The sequence below is a fragment of the Polypterus senegalus genome, chromosome 11, assembly GCF_016835505.1.
Source record: "Polypterus senegalus isolate Bchr_013 chromosome 11, ASM1683550v1, whole genome shotgun sequence".
In the NCBI taxonomy this organism is placed as follows: Eukaryota; Metazoa; Chordata; class Cladistia; order Polypteriformes; family Polypteridae; genus Polypterus; species Polypterus senegalus.
The window spans coordinates 12150403-12168064 of NC_053164.1; the positions used below are offsets into that span (position 1 = coordinate 12150403).

At 41.3% G+C, this 17662-nt stretch overlaps 1 protein-coding gene across 2 annotated transcripts in view; it reads left to right on the forward strand.

The window, feature by feature from the left end:
• The window catches only part of LOC120538668 (4F2 cell-surface antigen heavy chain), a 66657-nt gene that overhangs the window by 13490 nt on the left and 35505 nt on the right, over nucleotides 1-17662 (forward strand). For both annotated transcript variants that reach the window (XM_039768056.1, XM_039768054.1), the window contains exons 3-4: nucleotides 13712-13882; nucleotides 13980-14074. In XM_039768056.1, the coding sequence (XP_039623990.1) occupies nucleotides 13712-13882; nucleotides 13980-14074 (266 nt within the window). The remainder of the gene's footprint in view (nucleotides 1-13711; nucleotides 13883-13979; nucleotides 14075-17662) is intronic.

Here is a 17662-nt window from a genome sequence, read left to right on the forward strand (position 1 = left end):
ATAAGTTAGTGATGGATATAGTTTTGTGGGATTCCAGATAGTACATTACATGTATAGAATACTGTAATGCTATTGTAAGACATTGACCAATACTTCAGTACTGTGTTACATAAGAACAGGACGAAGTCTAGAAATGTCTCTGAGATGAAAGAAGGTAGTCAGAAAAACATTACTTGTATGGGAAGAAAAAGAGAGAGTACTGTCAAGAATGACGCCCAGGCTCTTCATCTGGGTAGAGATGTTTGTGTTAATATTGTTAATTAAAACAAAAGAATGGTTAACCTTAGCAAGCGTGGATTTAGAACCAAATGGGGAGCACCTCCATTTTTATTGCTGTTGGAGAAAATTGAGTTTTTGTATTGATATGTACGAGGGAAGTGTGTTATTGGTGAGGTCTGCGGTAGGCGTGATGGAGGTGGGATTACATCAGGGATCGCCTCTGAGCCCTTTCTTATTTGCAATGGTGATGCACAGGTTGACAGACAAGATTAGACAGGAGTCCCCGTGCACTGTGATGTTTGCTGATGACATTGTGATCTGTAGCGAGAGTAGGGAGCAGGTTGAGGAGACCCTGGAGAGGTGGAGATCTGCTCTAGAGAGGAGAGGAATGGAGGTTAGTTGGACCACCAAGACAGAATGCATGTGTGAGAATGAGAGGGAGGTCAGTGGAATAGTGAGGATGGGGGGAGTAGAGCTGGTGAAGGTGGATGGGTTTAAATACTTGGGATCAACAGTACAGAGTAATGGGGATTGTGGAAGAGAAATGGAGAGTGCAGGCAGGGTGGAATAGGTGGAGAAGAGTGTCGGGAGTGATTTGTGACAGACGGGTATCAGCAAGAGTGAAAGGGAAGGTCTACAGGATGGTAGTGAGACCAGCTGTGTTATATGGGCTGGAGATGGTGGCACAGGAGACAGAGCTGGGGGTGGCAGAGATAAAGATGGTAAGATTTGCATTCGGTGTGATGAGGACATTAGAGGGTCACCTGAAGTTGGATGGTTGGGAGACAAAGTTAGAGAGGTGAGATTACGTTGGTTTGGACATGTGCAGAGGAGAGATGATGAGTATATTGGGAGAAGGATGCTAAGAATAGAGCTGTCAGGAAAGAGGAAGGCCTAACAGAAGGTTTATGGATGTGGTGAGAGAGGACCTGCAGGTGATGGGGTAACAGAGCAAGATGCAGAGGACAGAAAGATATGGAAGATGATGATCCGCTGTGGTGACCCCTAACTGGAGCAGCCGAAAGAAGTAGTAGTTGGAGAAAATTGAGTCCTCCATGTCTTTGTCTTGAAGACGTGTCCAAACGAGTATCTGGAGGGAAAATGGAAGTGGATTTAGTGGATAGATATAGCTTTGTGTTATCAGCGTAACAATGAAATTTAATACCGTGGTGCTGGAAGATACAAATGAGAGAAAGAAGCGGTCCCAAAACAGAACCACGAGGGACAAGAAGTGTATGACAGAACGCTGTTTCTCTTTGGTGCAGTTTTATAAGTTTCACCGCCATCTTCACCTCAGGGTGACAACTCTTATACTAAACTGCAAGGACAGCTGGCTTGCCAGACAGAACAAGTCACATGACCTTCTCAGCCACGCCCAAATACTGCTCCTCCTGCCTTCACCATTTCCAATGAAAACATTAAAAGTGCGGCGACTTTTTGAGCGACCCTCGTATGTGCATCTCTGATTTATTTGGTGCTTTGATTGTGTGCATTAAACGGCGATGGAGTATGGGAGATCATAAAGTGTTGGTGGGGTCTGTACAGGGACTCCATTTAATGAGCGTGAAGTCTAAAAGCACAAAGCAAAGTTAAATGGAAAATACTGGGTGTCTGTTGCCTGTTTGCCGGCTCTTGAGTCCCCTTACCTCAATTGGAAATTTTTCTTCTTGTAGACGTGTCCTTCTTAGATGTGCGTTTGCGAGTGAACACCGACTCTGGGCAATGTTCTTGTGTAGCTACCTTAGTTACAATTGAAATGGAGAAATGAGCCAAAAGCATTGAGTTCCCCTACCCCACCAACTAAAAATGTTCGCATGTTAAACAATAGGGTTGCCAAACATGTCCCATATTTGATCATTTTGTCCCCTGTCCGGTACTGACCTTTCAGGGACACCCAAATGTCCCGTATTTAGTTAATTTTCAAATTTCGGAATAATTATTTTTACAACCTTCTTACGGTACTTAGTTGTAACTTTTTTTATAAGTAATTTCTTTTCTCAGATTCTCTTGATGAAAATAACCCAAATGTAATGAGGAAACAAGTGTGTTTTCACCTGTTTGCAGCTTGTTCAGTTGCTCTGGTTGGCTGAGGACAGCGACACTCTTACCGTTTTGCTCTCCAGCCGCGCTGCTGTGCAGTTCTGTATCAGTATTGCGACATACGGTCTCAACAAAGTGTGGTGTTACTACTTGTCACGGCCCACTTTGTTTTCTAACTTATAAACTCATCCATCCATCCATCCCAAGATGCCAGAACGTAAGTGTCCATTCGCTGGAATATTCATCACAAAATGTACATTTATCAAACGAGGCAGAAGCTGTTTTGAAGCAAACTGTGTGGTACATGTAATTGCACTTTAAGTACTTAAAAGTAAAATTTGAAAAATTATTTAGTTTTCCTCATAACCCATTAAAATCCTTACTTTACATTTTTAACTTATGTCTCTACATATGTACAGTGGTGTGAAAAACTATTTGCCCCCTTCCTGATTTCATATTCTTTTGCATTTTTGTCACACAATATTTCTGATCATCAAGCACATTTAACCATTAGTCAAATATAACACAAGTAAACACAAAATGCAGTTTTTAAATGATGGTTTTTATTATTTAGGGAGAAAAAAAAATCCAAACCTACATGGCCCTGTGTGAAAAAGTAATTGTCCCCTTTGTTAAAAAATCACCTAACTGTGGTGTATCACACCTGAGTTCAATTTCCTGATTACTGCCACACCTGTTTCAATCAAGAAATCACTTAAATAGGAGCTGCCTGACAGAGAAGTAGACCAAAAGCACCTCAAAAGCTAGACATCATGCCAAGATCCAAAGAAATTCAGAAAACAAATGAGAACAGAAGTAATTGAGATCTATCAGTCTGGTAAAGGTTATAAAGCCATTTCTAAAGCTTTGGGACTCCAGTGAACCACAGTGACAGCAAAAACATGGAACAGTGGTGAACCTTCCCAGGAGTGGCCGGCCGACCAAAATTACCCCAAGAGCGCAGGGACGACTCATCCGAGAGGTCACAAAAGACCCCAGGACAACATCTAAAGAACTGCAGGCCTCACTTGCCTCAATTAAGGTCAGTGTTCACGACTCCACCATAAGAAAGAGACTGGGCAAAAATGGCCTGCATGGCAGATTTCCAAGACGCAAACCACTGTTAAGCAAAAAACATTAGGGCTCGTCTCAATTTTGCTAAGAAACATCTCAATGATTGCCAAGACTTTTGGGAAAATACCTTGTGGACTGATGAGACAAAAGTTGAACTTTTTGGAAGGCAAATGTCCCGTTACATCTGGCGTAAAAGGAACACAGCATTTCAGAAAAAGAACATCATACCAACAGTAAAATATGGTGGTGGTAGTGTGATGGTCTGGGGTTGTTTTGCTGCTTCAGGACCTGGAAGGCTTGCTGTGATAGATGGAACCATGAATTCTACTGTCTACCAAAAAATCCTGAAGGAGAATGTCCGGCCATCTGTTCGTCAACTCAAGCTGAAGCGATCTTGGGTGCTGCAACAGGACAATGACCCAAAACACACCAGCAAATCCACCTCTGAATGGCTGAAGAAAAACAAAATGAAGACTTTGGAGTGGCCTAGTCAAAGTCCTGACCTGAATCCAATTGAGATGCTATGGCATGACCTTAAAAAGGCGGTTCATGCTAGAAAACCCTCAAATAAAGCTGAATTACAACAATTCTGCAAAGATGAGTGGGCCATAATTCCTCCAGAGCGCTGTAAAAGACTCATTGCAAGTTATCGCAAACGCTTGATTGCAGTTATTGCTGCTAAGGGTGGCCCAACCAGTTATTAGGTTCAGGGGGCAATTACTTTTCACACAGGGCCATGTAGGTTTGGATTTTTTCTCCCTAAATAATAAAAACCATCATTTAAAAACTGCATTTTGTGTTTACTTGTGTTATATTTGACTAATGGTTAAATGTGTTTGATGATCAGAAACATTTTGTGTGACAAACATGCAAAAGAATAAGAAATCAGGAAGGGGGCAAATAGTTTTTCACACCACTGTATATGTATATATGTATGAAATGATGCTAAGGGTCACTGTTGACGTCCAAGACACACTTGTAAAAACCAACAAGAAGACTTTTAATATTTTTTTTCAGATACAGTGCACAAAGCTCCACACTTGCCACAATTCTCCAATAATCGCAATAATCCTGCACTCCCAGCAGCTTTATCACCCAGCCTCCCAACTCCAGCTCACTTTGCTGGGTTTTTCTTTTAAACAGTCCATGACCTGGAAGTGTTCCTTCTCCTCTTCTGGGTCAAATGCCTCATCATCCGTCCCAAGTAGCCCAGCAGTACTGCAGGCTTCCGTCCTCGTGACTCAGAAGTTCTTCCGGATTGTAGTAACAATAGAAGTCCCCAGGTTCTTTGTGAGCTCCCCCTGGTGGCACCCAACAGGGCTGAGGAAACGGACACCATGTCCCAGGATGCCCTGAGGGAATCTGGAGAACCGCTGCCACCTAGCGTCCCGGGGGAGACAGTGCCCTGAAAAGGCTGCTATCCTCCATTCTTCTTTTTCAGGGATGTCCCAGCAGGACTGAACCGTCGGCCGTCCATCACAATCTAAATAACTAATCAAATATAGATGGATATTTTAAGAGTGTCCCGTATTTCTAATTTTCTAATCTGGCAACCCAATGAAACATATAAAAGGTAAAGGCAATTTGAAAATTATGCGGTAACTGCAATGAATAGAAGCTGAGGCAATTCAAAAGCTTCTTCTGAAGAGCTGACTGTTTTGGAGAAGATTATCGCTAGAGATAAGACACGACTCCAATACTGTGAACTGAAAATATGAGAAAAAGCATGCAGTGGAAAAATGGATGTCATCTCTAGTAAAGAAGAAATTCAAGCCACGGCCTTCTGCCGAGCAAATCCTGGTGATCTTCTGTTGGGACGTGAAAGAGTCCTATTCTGGCACATAGAGAAGTGCAATATACCGTGCTATGCTTGGAGAGCAATAGAAACCAGCAATTCACAGCAGAAGACTAGGAATGCTGTCAAAAAGTCTTGCTGCTCCATCAGTTTCACATCTTCAGTTCCACTTAATGAGCTTGGCATACCTGTGTGACGTTTTACTGTCAATCACTCACTCGGCCCCTCCTATCTTCAGGGTGAAAGGCTGGCGACAACAATACAGTTTGAACCCATTGCTACCCGTGTGTGGATACTGTGATTAACACAAGTGTTGTCATCCACACTTAAGACAACAATCTTTATGTGCTTGCTAATTTCGTATGAGTGCTGCTCACTTTAATATTACCTTACATGGAGTGGTGGAGAAATGCATCCGTCTGCGTATTATCTCACACATTATATAGGGGCAAAATTTTTGGAAGGGGTTGGCTGTGACCTAACCATATTGTCACCATTGCAAAGTGGCAAAGCTTTTGTTTTTCATTTTTCTTCAAAGTGTCATATCTTCGGTCCACTTAAAGAGGCTCTATGTGGTCTGATGAGGTTAAGGAACCCGTGAAGACCTGGATTTGGGAGCATCCATAACCTTGAATCTCTCAAGGAATAAGTAACTTAGTGGAACGACGCAAGAAACTCATCGACCCGCAGGGAGACGATGTGGTAGAACCGTTGTGTTCATTTTCTTACACTTTTCTGGGGTCAAAGGGCAAGTTGCCTTTACTTTTTGATTGTTCCTCATAAAAACACCAACATAATTATAATGGAAAAGACTTGCCTAGTGCACACGTTCTTGATATGAAAATTTTCAATACCGTCCTCAACACACACAGGTATTGTTCAAGCAGATGTCAAGCGCTTTTAAATTTTAATAAAAGGGTAGAATGTCCGTACCTGACCTGATTGATCAGCACACCCATTGTGATACTGTAGACTACCACAATGCAAAGGGGTAATGACTTCATCATGTCAATGAGATGAACATAGACAGTGCTTAGTGGGCAGATACCTTTATGATCCTTCCTCTTGATTGCAGACTTTTTGCCAAAGTGCTACTGTACCATGTTGCATGCTAAACGCGTTCACACGACCAGAGTTGACCGGCATATCATGGCGGTTTGGTTATAGAGTGCCATACACATCGGTTTTCCTTTGAAGTTAAATATTAAGCAGTTCAAGTGGGGTATAGAAACTGTCCATTATACAGTATATGTATCATATATCTTTATACAGAATACATACCACATGCACTTCAGAATGGGTCATCCATCCTACCATCGGAGCAATTCGCACATGCGATGTGTAGATTAGACTCTCTACAAAGACCCCGATATAGCACATTCTGTGCCACATGGCTGCCCTGCTGGCTGCAGCAGAGAGTTGATTCTACAATAAAATTAAAAATTTAAAAGAGGAATAACCTTGGGGGGTAAATCGTCATGCTGAAAGCAGATAGTGGACATCCCGTAGTACATGTGTACCAAATTTCATGTGAAACGGTTTGCGAGCAACAGGTGATTTAAAATCCTGGGCAGACAAACGAACAGCCATGGTAGCGTATTATATAATAAGATGATAATTCTTTATCTAGCGCTTTACGCAATACTGAAAGTGTTTTCCGAGCTCCACTCGATGAGGACCCTGGACGCAAACCCACAATCTCTTCATTGGGAGGCGGCAGCACTTCCATTACTCTACTTGTGTAGTTGTATTTCATAATATTGTGCTAAATAGTGTAAAATTACAAACACTGAATATTCCAAAAAATCTGAAGAATATTAACCTCAAGTTAATAACGAGCTCTACATTATACAAAAAAGTTGTTATGGAGTCCTGCAAAGCTATCGGTGCTTAATTTAGTTGAGTTTTAAGGATGAATGTTTTCATCATACACTGTCTTTCTAATTTGTTCTTTGCTTGGCGTGTCCGTGGCATATCATGGCGGTTTGGTCGTAAAGTGCCATACACATCGGTTTTCCTTTGAAGTTAAATATTAAGCAGTTCAAGTGGGGTATAGAAACTGTCCATTATACAGTATATGTATCATATTATATCTTTATACAGAATACACACCACATGCACTTCAGAATGGGTCATCCATCCTACCATCAGAGTACTTCGCACATGCGATGTGTGGATTAGACTCTCTACAAAGACCCCGATATAGCACATTCTTTCATTAACTCTGACCTGTGCATCTGCTTGAATCACTAAGGTCCCTGCCTGAAAGAACTGTTAATGCTTCAGCTAAAAATTTACTTATCTTTATATATAATACGGTACTGTGGCTGTTCGTTTGTCTGTCCAGGATTTAAAATCACCTGTTGCTCGCAAACCGTTTGACTTTATTGACCTGAAATTTGGTACACATCTACTACATGATGCCTACTATCCGCTTTCGGTGTGATGATTGACCTACAAGGTTATTCCTCTTTTTATTTTAATTGTTTTATTGTAGAATCAACTGTCGGCAGTAGACAGGAGGGCAGCCGTGAGGCGCATGCGTACGGGTGCCGTTCTCATCCCTACCACCTTTGCCGTCACTTCCCATACCTCTTCATATCTTAAATCTTTAATCCGCCTCACGTGCCAGCTTAAGTGAAAAATTAAGGAAAACTTACTAAGTAATTGCAACACAAACACAGACTTAATCAGTTTTAATGCAAAAAGATGCCGACAAAAGAAGAGAAGCGGGCCGCGAGGGTGGAGAAAAGAAGAGCTGCTCAGGAAGGAGCCAGCGCATCAACCTCTGAGCACACGAATGCTAAACGTACAGAGAAGGAGTATGAATGCTCTAGTTAAGTGTATTCCCTGTACGTTCTCGTGCAATGCGCTGTTACCGGTGCTAAACATAATTTAGTCTCACAATTCATGACATGAAAGAGACCGACTACAATACTGCAGCATCTTGACTATTAACTAAGCATGCAAGCTTGATATCTTTAATGGCGGAGTGGTGGCTCTGAGGCTAGGGATCTGCACTGGCAATCGGAAGGTTGCCGGTTCGAATTCCATAAATGCCAATAGGGACTCTGCTCTGTTGGGCCCTTGAGCAAGGCCCTTAACCTGCAATTGCTGAGCGCTTCGAGTAGTGAGAAAAGCAGCATATAAATGCAAAGAATTATTAATGGTGTCCTCTCGGTTCTCAAATTTTAAGTTCCTACTCGTACCAAACCTGAAGTGCTGTAGATGCCTGGAGGTAAGACGAGCCGAGAGATATGAAAGACCTGTTCTTCTGGATCGATAACATACTGTTTCAATATTTCATCATTTTACTGCTACTTTCATTGCTTTTTATCTACCATCTGGATTTAGTTTTAAGTGTACTTACAAATATAAATTTAAGTCATGAACACCTTTAGCTCTGTTGCAATTCACTGACCATCTGCCTTCTTTATGTGAAACTAGCAAAATACCCGCGCTTCGCAGCGAACTAGTGTAAGTTTAAAATTAAAAATAACGTAACCTGATTGTCAATATACAGTAATTGTTTTGTGAGGGTTCTGAGTGGGGCGGCACGGTGGTGCAGTGGTAGCTGCCTCGCAGTTATGAGACCCGGGTTCGCTTCCCGGGTCCTCCCTGCGTGGAGTTTGCATGTTCTCCCCGTGTCTGCGTGGGTTTCCTCCGGGCACTCCGGTTTCCTCCCACAATCCAAAGACATGCAGGTTAGGTGGACTGGCAATTCTAACTTGGCCCTAGTGTGTGCTTGGTGTTTGTGTGTGTCCTGTGGTGGGTTGGCACCCTGCCCAGGATTGGTTCCTGCCTTGTGCCCTGTGTTGGCTGGGATTGGCTCCGGCAGACCCCCGTGAACCTGTATTCAGATTCAGCGGGTTAGAAACTGGATGGATGGGTTCTGAGTGTTACTGTCATCAATTATTTGATTATCATTATTTCTTTCAATCAGGTTTGTATTTGGAGGATGTGTTGTGTTGTAAAGATAACCGGTTTCATTCATCGAAGTGTTCACTACCCAAATCGCTATGCGAGTATTTAGCGGCAGCGTCTCTAAGTTGTGGATTTGCCTGCGAGTAATTAGCGACAGTGTGTCTAACTTGTGGATTTTTCTGTGAGTATTTGGCGGCAGCCTCACAGAGTAGTTTTCGTCTAGCTGAATTGGAAAATGTACCACGATGTCTGACACGCGTCCTTTTTAGTGTTTTCTCACAGCTTGGGTTGCTGCTGTCCTAATCGGCCCGCTATGGCCGTATACGGTATACGAAAGTAGGTTCCAGTTATGACCGTTACGTGTAGAATTTTGGAATAAAACCTGCCTAACTTTTGTAAGTAAAGCTGTAAGGAATAAGCCTGCCAAATTTCAGCCTTCTACCTACATTGGAATTTGGAGAATTAGTGAAGAGTGAGTCAGTCAGTCAGTGAGGGCTTTGTCTTTTATTAGTATAGATTGATAAGTTCCCACTACTAAATCATTTAAAATTAAGTGATTTAGAAGTCCTTAGAAATACAGAAGTAAATGAAACCAGTTCCAGCGGCCACACCACATCCACTTCAGAAGAGTTCATCCACCTGAAGCAAAGCATGTTCGGGCCCGGCCAGAACTAGAATGGGAGACCATCTAGGAAAAGCTTGTGTTGCTGCTGGAAGATGTGTTGGTGAAGTCAGGAATGAATGTGGATCTCAATACCCCAGTGCAGTGACAGAGACACTGTGCTGTAAAAATGGCGCCATCCTTCGGATGAGATGTAAAATCGAGGTCCCGATTCTCTGGAGTCCTTGATCACTGGGCATCCATCATAAACAGCAGGGTTGAGTCCAGACCTTGGGATACATTGCCGAACCCCATGGCCTAGTCATTCTGGCCTCCTAATCTTCCCCTGTCTCTAATTGGCTATCTCTCTCTCTCCCCCCCCCACTTCGCCACCTAACCGCTAATGTGTAGTAAGCGTTCTGGCAAGAAAATGGCTGACGTCACATCATCCAGGTGGATGCTACACATTAGTGGTGTTAGAAGTGGCTCCCCACTCACTGAATAGCTTTGAGTAGTGAGAAAAGTATATAATGAGTCACCTTGGTCAAGCAAAGGGTTTGCAAGTGATGATGTAGTGAGGCCTGACTGTACCTGCCATCCCACATGGTCCCTCTATTGCTGTAAAGTATTGAGTTTTAGGTGGTCCTAGAACTTGCTTCTCACAGTATTTAGAAATTGATACCAAATTGTGCCCTTTATGGATTTGTTGTACTGGGGCCCTAACAGCCTTTCTGTGGAGCCTATGAAACTATCGTCCATACTTCTATGATTGTTGGGGACATGTTTTTGATGACCACCTGATAACATCCCACAGTTTTGATGACTCTGTCATCATTAGTGAAGAACAAGCATTTTATGACGAGTGAAAAATGATACTCGACCCAGTTTCGCCAAACAGGTGTGTTTGCAACAGCTGGTTTGTGGACCATCTCTGGACTGGTTTCCCACCATACAGAATGCTGTCCTGAGTGTTATTCAGGCTTAACACTGTAAAGAGATCCTTACACATCACTCCAAGTCTGACTTTGGGTTTAACCATATTTACGTTGAATTCAAATCCCGAGTTATGCTCCAAGTTAATGCCAAGGACATTAAATCAGTCCTGGAGCAGAAGAGGTGAGACCTCTAGACAAAGCCTTTTGAAGTCCTCGGGACTCTCCCTTTGATCTGTGGATGGAAAAAGGAAGCAGCACTAGTGGCTGCAACCCCTCAGGTGTTTGGGGTAGACATGTCTTGTAAATGACCAAACATGCAACACAAGACTTGACGGTGATAATTTAAGTAAAGCTCATATCCACTTTTTATGAATGGTAAAACGGTACACACTGGGGGAAAATAATTGGGGCTCTTAATTTGGTGATCAAAATGCATGTGGAGAATGACCCCAATGAATCTCATATATCGTAAACTCTAAAAGTCTGTTTATTTTAATTTTAGAAGTGCCATACTGTGGATAGACGGAATGGTTGGCACAGTGGTAGGGCTTCTGCCTCGCATGTAAGGAGACCAGGGTTTGCATATTATTGGCATTTGCTTGTTCTCCCCGTGTCTGCGTGGGTTTCCTCTCACAGTCCAAAGACATGCAGGCTAGGTGGATTGTCAATGCTAATTTGGCCTCCAGTGTTTGTGTTCCCCCGCGATGAAGTGGAGGCCCTGTTTACCAGCCTTGCATCCTGTGCTATTTGGAATCGGCTCCAGGCCCCACCCCCCCCCAGAAAGACCACACTTGAGGATTAAGTGGGTTTGATGATGACAGGACATATCATGGTGGCACAACTAAAGAGTGAGAAGCAAATCTGTGTAGTGACAAATTCACTCGCATTCAAGATATCGCTTGACCCATTTTGGAAAATCGCTGATTAAAAACAGTTCAGGAATTTAGTGGACATTTATAAAAATGGTGTTCACACATTAAAATGTTGTCGGCTTTATTTTATGTCTTGTGACTTTTGTTCATTACTGCTACTTCCCCTCCAGAATGAGAGGCTGCCAAGTGCATATCTACCAGCTTAATCATTGCACACAGCCGACTAATGGAGTGTTTCTCAACGTTTAAGTATTTGTGACTCGAGTTTTCATAACCATTTTAATCGCGCCCCTTAACGTTTTTTTAAAAGGAGCCCACTAATGCCAATTTGTTCTTTTTAAATTAATAATATATCATAGATGCATATTTTATTATACCTACTTAAATTTTATTGACATTTATCTATCTCTATTTTTCTAGTATCAGAATGTTTTAAGTTTGTTTTGGTTTCAATAGATGTATTTTTCATATTTTCGATTCTTGTTTTCACCTTCACACCCCCCTTTTAGTTACTTTGTGCCTCCCCCCTAGAGAGGCCTGCCCCACAGTTTGAAAACCACTGGACTAATGGATAGTTGACCCTTTGGGACTCTTTATGAGGGATTACATATAGTGTGGCATTTATTAAAATGTACAGTAAGTGCTAAGCTTTTATTTGACATGGTTGATGCCTTCCATTTGTATTTAGTGTGTTTTTACTGTCCTGTTTTGACACACATTTCTTTTTATTCTTATCTTTGCATTAGTTAAGCTTGTCTGCTTTCTAGCATTTTGTCCAGTGATAGAGAGAGACAGATACATACATATAGAGATATAAACATACTAGTGTAGAAGGAAAATTTTTCATATTCGCATAGAGAATAGCAAATTAACATAAAGAGCCATAAGTAAGTAAACGCTTCTAAAACATTAGATTAAGCATAAATTAGAATGTTAAGCAAAGAAGTTAACTAAAGCAAATAGTTAACTAAAAATCAGTGTTATGGCAATATTTTTAAGATTACAATAGAAATTACTAAAGATACAGGAAAAAAAGAACAAAGATTGACGTACAGAAACCAAATTAGAACAGGATAAGAGGTTCAAGGCTATGAAGCGAAGGAAATAATACCTCAGACAGAAGATGGCTCTGTGAGGCACGTAAAGAAACCAGCTGGATTGGGAAAACGGCAGCAGAAAGAAAACAAAAGGCTTTTGCTGTAAGCAAGGTCCCACTGACGTAATGCATGAAGAGAAAATCTTAGTAAATTCAGGCATTAGCAAAAATAATAGAAGAAATATATTAGACATTAACTTTAGTGTAGAAATTAAGACGAATCAAGCATGCCAAGCGATGATTAAATGAAAGCATATACTATATTTCTTTTTAATTAAAGCTTAGCTTTAGGCCAGCAATATAGCATAGCATAGCATGAAAGGCTAGGAAAGGAAGTGACACCATGAAAGACCAAATATGGAATAAAGAACATCTGCCTAGTTGATGAACCAATCAAGAATAAGAACAACAGAAACTGGAGTGAACAATAGACAGAATGGCCAGGTGCAGAATGAGCAAATCGAACAAGGTTAAAATGATAAATTGTTATAAAAACTTTGATTGGTGCAATGTTCAGGGCTCAATCTCATTCGGCCGAATTGGGTTGAGTCTGTATTGTTGATTAATTGCATTAAAGCCTTAAAACTGTCTGTCTATCTATCCAGTGTCCTAATAGCCTTTATTTTCAGGTAAAAAGCCTTCTGACATTAAATTTTTCAGCACAACACTAGGGGAGGCAAGCCTCCCTGGTGCCTAGGTGCCCAACCCACAGTTGCAGCCAGAATATTAGTAACATCTGTAAATGTAAAAATGAATTATTTTTTGGAGTCAATTGTGAAATTCTATAAATACAGTATATAAAAGAAAAATTAATTATGTAAAAATCATCAAATGAGAACATTTACTATTACTGATTGGAGTATTCCAGTTAAACTGAGGTCCACTATGCTCTGAGTATTTATGAGACTAAATGATCCATTTCATTTTAACTGACAAAAACCATGACTTTCTTGATAGTGTTATTTTAAAAATGGATCAAGAATCTGAAAATCTAACCTCACATTAAAGTTCGATCTCTGTCTGTCTGCTGTCTCTCTCTCCTGCCTTCCATTTCATATAGACTGTTCTACATGCTGTCCCATCAGATAATGTGATTTAACTTTATCTTCAGTTGTATTTGACAGCCTTTTGTTACCCCCCTTTTTCCACCCTCAGGTATCCTGATTCAGCTACCATATTTGCAGTCTTTAAAAGTCAATGCTCTTCTATTGGGGTCCCTCTACAGTCGGGATGGATCTGGCCAGCCTTTCAATCTCACCAGCATCAATGCCACACTCGGCACCACTGAGGACTTCAAGAAGCTTCTGCTTGTGGCAAGAGGAGTGGGTAAGTGGGGTGAAGGGCAAGTGATGTCCAGCCGGTGTAATGAACACTGACGTCACTTGGAGCAATCTTGTCTTGTCTGTCTGTTTGGTACGCACAGGGATACGGATTTTGTTGGATTTTTGCAATCGGACATGGCAGGGTGATCCTGTGCCCGCAGAAAGCCACAGAGGGTCTGTGATGAGCAAAGTGAAGGTAAGGAGTCATAGAAGGATGGGGAGAGCCATTCAAAATGTGCCTGTGTTGATGCAGTGGAGCTGGAGTTAAAATTTCCCACCCTAGAAGAGGAGATTTTTCAGTAATAATGTTGCATTCATCACAGACAGACATGTCTACAATTGAGTCAGATAAGTGGGCTTTCGGAAATGAAAGAAAGCTGGAATTGGAAGACTTTGGCAGGGCTGTTCAATTACAAATGCAGTTGGGAGAGATTTTCAAAACATGAAATTTAGCTGGACCAGACATTTTTCACCGGCCGGTAAGCAGCAGGTAAGGACAAATTTTAAACCAACACAACTGAATGTATTGAAAAACAAAAATACAGTGATCCCCCGCTATATCGCGCTTCGACTTTCGCGGCTTCACTCCATCGCGGATTTTAAATGTAAGCATATCTAAATATATATCACGGATTTTTCACTGGTTCGCGGATTTCTGCGGACAATGGGTCTTTTAATTTATGGTACATGCTTCCTCAGTTTGTTTGCCCAGTTGATTTCATACAAGGGACGCTATTGGCGGATGGCTTATAAGCTACCCAATCAGAGCACGTATTACTTATTAACTAAAACTCCTCAATGATATACGATATGCTTCCTGAGCGGTGCTTGATTGTTTGCTTTTCTCTGTCTCTCTCACTTTATCTGATCTCTGTGCCTGACGGAGGGGGATTGAGCAGAGGGGCTGTTTGCACAGAGGCTGTTTGTCTAGAGGATACGGACGCTCCTCTAAAAAATGTTGCTTTATCACGGTGCTTTGGCATACTTAAAAGCACGTATTGATTTTTTGATTGTTTGCTTTTCTCTCTCTCTCTCTCTGACATTCTCTGCTCCTGACACGCATTCTTTGAAGAGGAAGATATGTTTGAATTCTTTTAATTGTGAGAAAGAACTGTCATCTCTGTCTTGTCATGGAGCAGTTTAAACTTTTGACTAAAGGGTGTTATTTCATGTCTAGAGGGCTCTAATAATGTTAACAGTGTGGGAGAGTTTTTATAAGGGCTTAAAATATATAAAAATAACCATACAAACACACATGGTTTTCTACTTCGCGGATTATCATCTATTGCGGGGGGTTCTGGAACGCAACCCCTGCGATCGAGGAGGGATTACTGTAATGCTAATTTTTTCCCTGTTTAAATTTTGTCACATCTGACACAGACACATCAAAGTGTATAGAGAAATCCATAAAAAGCTATAACTGAACAGACTATGCAGTAGTAACAATACATTTTTTTTTTTTCTTTCTCCATTTGCTCACATTTGACCCAGGCACATCTCAAAGTGCCTAAAAACCAAAATAGTGCACAGTATTAGCAATAAGATTTGTTTCCGTTTTGAAATAAAATTAAATATTTTGGTCCTATATGACCCAGGTCCATCACAAAATGCATTCAACAGAATAAAAAAAAGAATTCTCAAAGCTATCCGTGTACAAACCCATAACAAGTGATCACTGTAGCTAACACACACACACACAAATGTGTCTTCTGCACTCTGAGGGAGCAACGGTTTATTTTAAATCGCCACAAGTGTGACCAGCGGTGTGTGTTTCTGTATAGAATGGTGGCAGCATGCATGCGTTACATTTGGATCCATAAGGTATATGGAGGCGGAAAATTCTAGCGCTACACGTTTATTTGGTGGGGAAAAAAAAATAAAAAAATTTGAAATTGACAGATTTATCAAGTACCAGTAACGGCGGACTATACGATAACATGCACTGGAATCCACTTGACTTGATCATTCGTAGTTTTCCAACTCTTTCTATGTACGTTTACCATTCGTTTGATGCGCTTGCTGCTTCTCTTCTTTCATTCGCATCTTTTCTCATTTAAACTGATTAAGTCAGTGTTTGTGTTGCAGTTACTTAGTACGGTTTCTTTAATTTTTTACTTAAGCTGGCACTTGAGGCGGATTGAAGATTTAAGATATGAAGTGATAGGGGAAGTGACGGCAAAGGTGGTAGGGATGAGAATGGCACCCGTACGCATGCGCCTTACAGCTGCCCTCTTGGCTACTGCCGACAGTCGATTCAGGTCACTCCTTCAGAAAAGGGTTGGAATGATAACCTGCAGCCACGGTGGTCCTCCAGGAGTGGAGTTGGCGACCCCTGGATTGTAGACTAACTTTACTATATGAAGTTGATGCCCAGACCAGCTTTTGCAGCTGAGGTGTGTACCGTTCCAACACATGAACAAACCACACACTAGTAGTAGACTACAACCACCACTTCTAGATGCACAACATCGCACTGCATTGTGGGCTGAATGTTGCTCAGCTACATGGAGATTTCCATCCATGGTCTGTACTACTGTAAGAGTTTATGGAGGAATGTCTGAAGGCTTAAAAAATGTTTTTCCTCTGTGTTGCAGGCTGGGCCGCCATTTCAGTAGGTCAGATCTAGGGTGACTGAGAGCCACTGCAACAAATGCAATGTGGTGTGTTAAACCATTGAGTGATGCGTCACACTAAAGGCACCATCCACTTTATTAAATGTATGTGTGTATCTGTGTGTCTGTCCAGTTGCTATGTCTCTGTTTTATCTATCAATCAATCAACATTTATTTATATAGCACGTTTTCATACAAAAAAATGTAGCTCAAAGTGCTTTACAAAACGAAGAATAGAAAAATAGACACAATAAAAAAAATAAACATAAGTCAATATTAATTAACATAGAATAAGAGTAAGGTCCAATGTCCAGGGTGGACAGAAAAAACAAACAAAAAAAAAAATTCCAAAGGCTGGAGAAAAAAATTTAAATTCTGTAGGGATTCCAGACCATGAGACCACCCAGTCCCTTCTGGGCAATCTACCTAACATAAATGAAACAGTCCTCTTTGTATTTAGGGTTCTCATTGAAGGACCTGATGATGATGATGGTCACGTAGACTTCTGGCTTTTAGCCAATCAATGCTGGAGTATCATGATGCTTTGAGTAGGTGGTGGTGGCGCAGGCCACCACCAAGAAACCGGAAAAAGAAACAGAAGAGACAGTAGGGGTCAGTACGGATTTTAGAGCCACCATGAATAGTTATTCTGAAGAATTGAACATACAGAGTATCAGTATTAAGTTAAAGTGAAGTTATAAAAAGGCCATGTTAAAGTAATGTGTTTTCAGCAGTGTTTTAAAGTGCTCTACTGTATCAGCCTGGCAAATTCCTATTGGCAGACTATTCCAGATTTTAGGTGCATAGCAGCAGAAGGCCGCCTCACCACTTCTTTTAAGTTTAGCTTTTGGAATTATAAGGAGACGCTCATTTGAAGATCTAAGGTTACGATTTGGAATATAAGGTGTCAGGCATTCCGATATATAAGATGGAGCGAGATTATTTAAGGCTTTATAAACCATAAGCAGTATTTTAAAGTCAATCCTGAATGACACAGATGACCAGTGTAGTGACATCAAAACTGGAGAAATGTGTTCGGATTTTCTTTTCCTAGTTAGGATTCTAGCAGCTCCATTCTGCACTCGTTGCAAGTGATTTATGTCATTCTTGGGTAGTCCTGAGAGGAGTGCGTTACAGTAATCTAGTCGACTGAAAACAAAAGCGTGAATGAA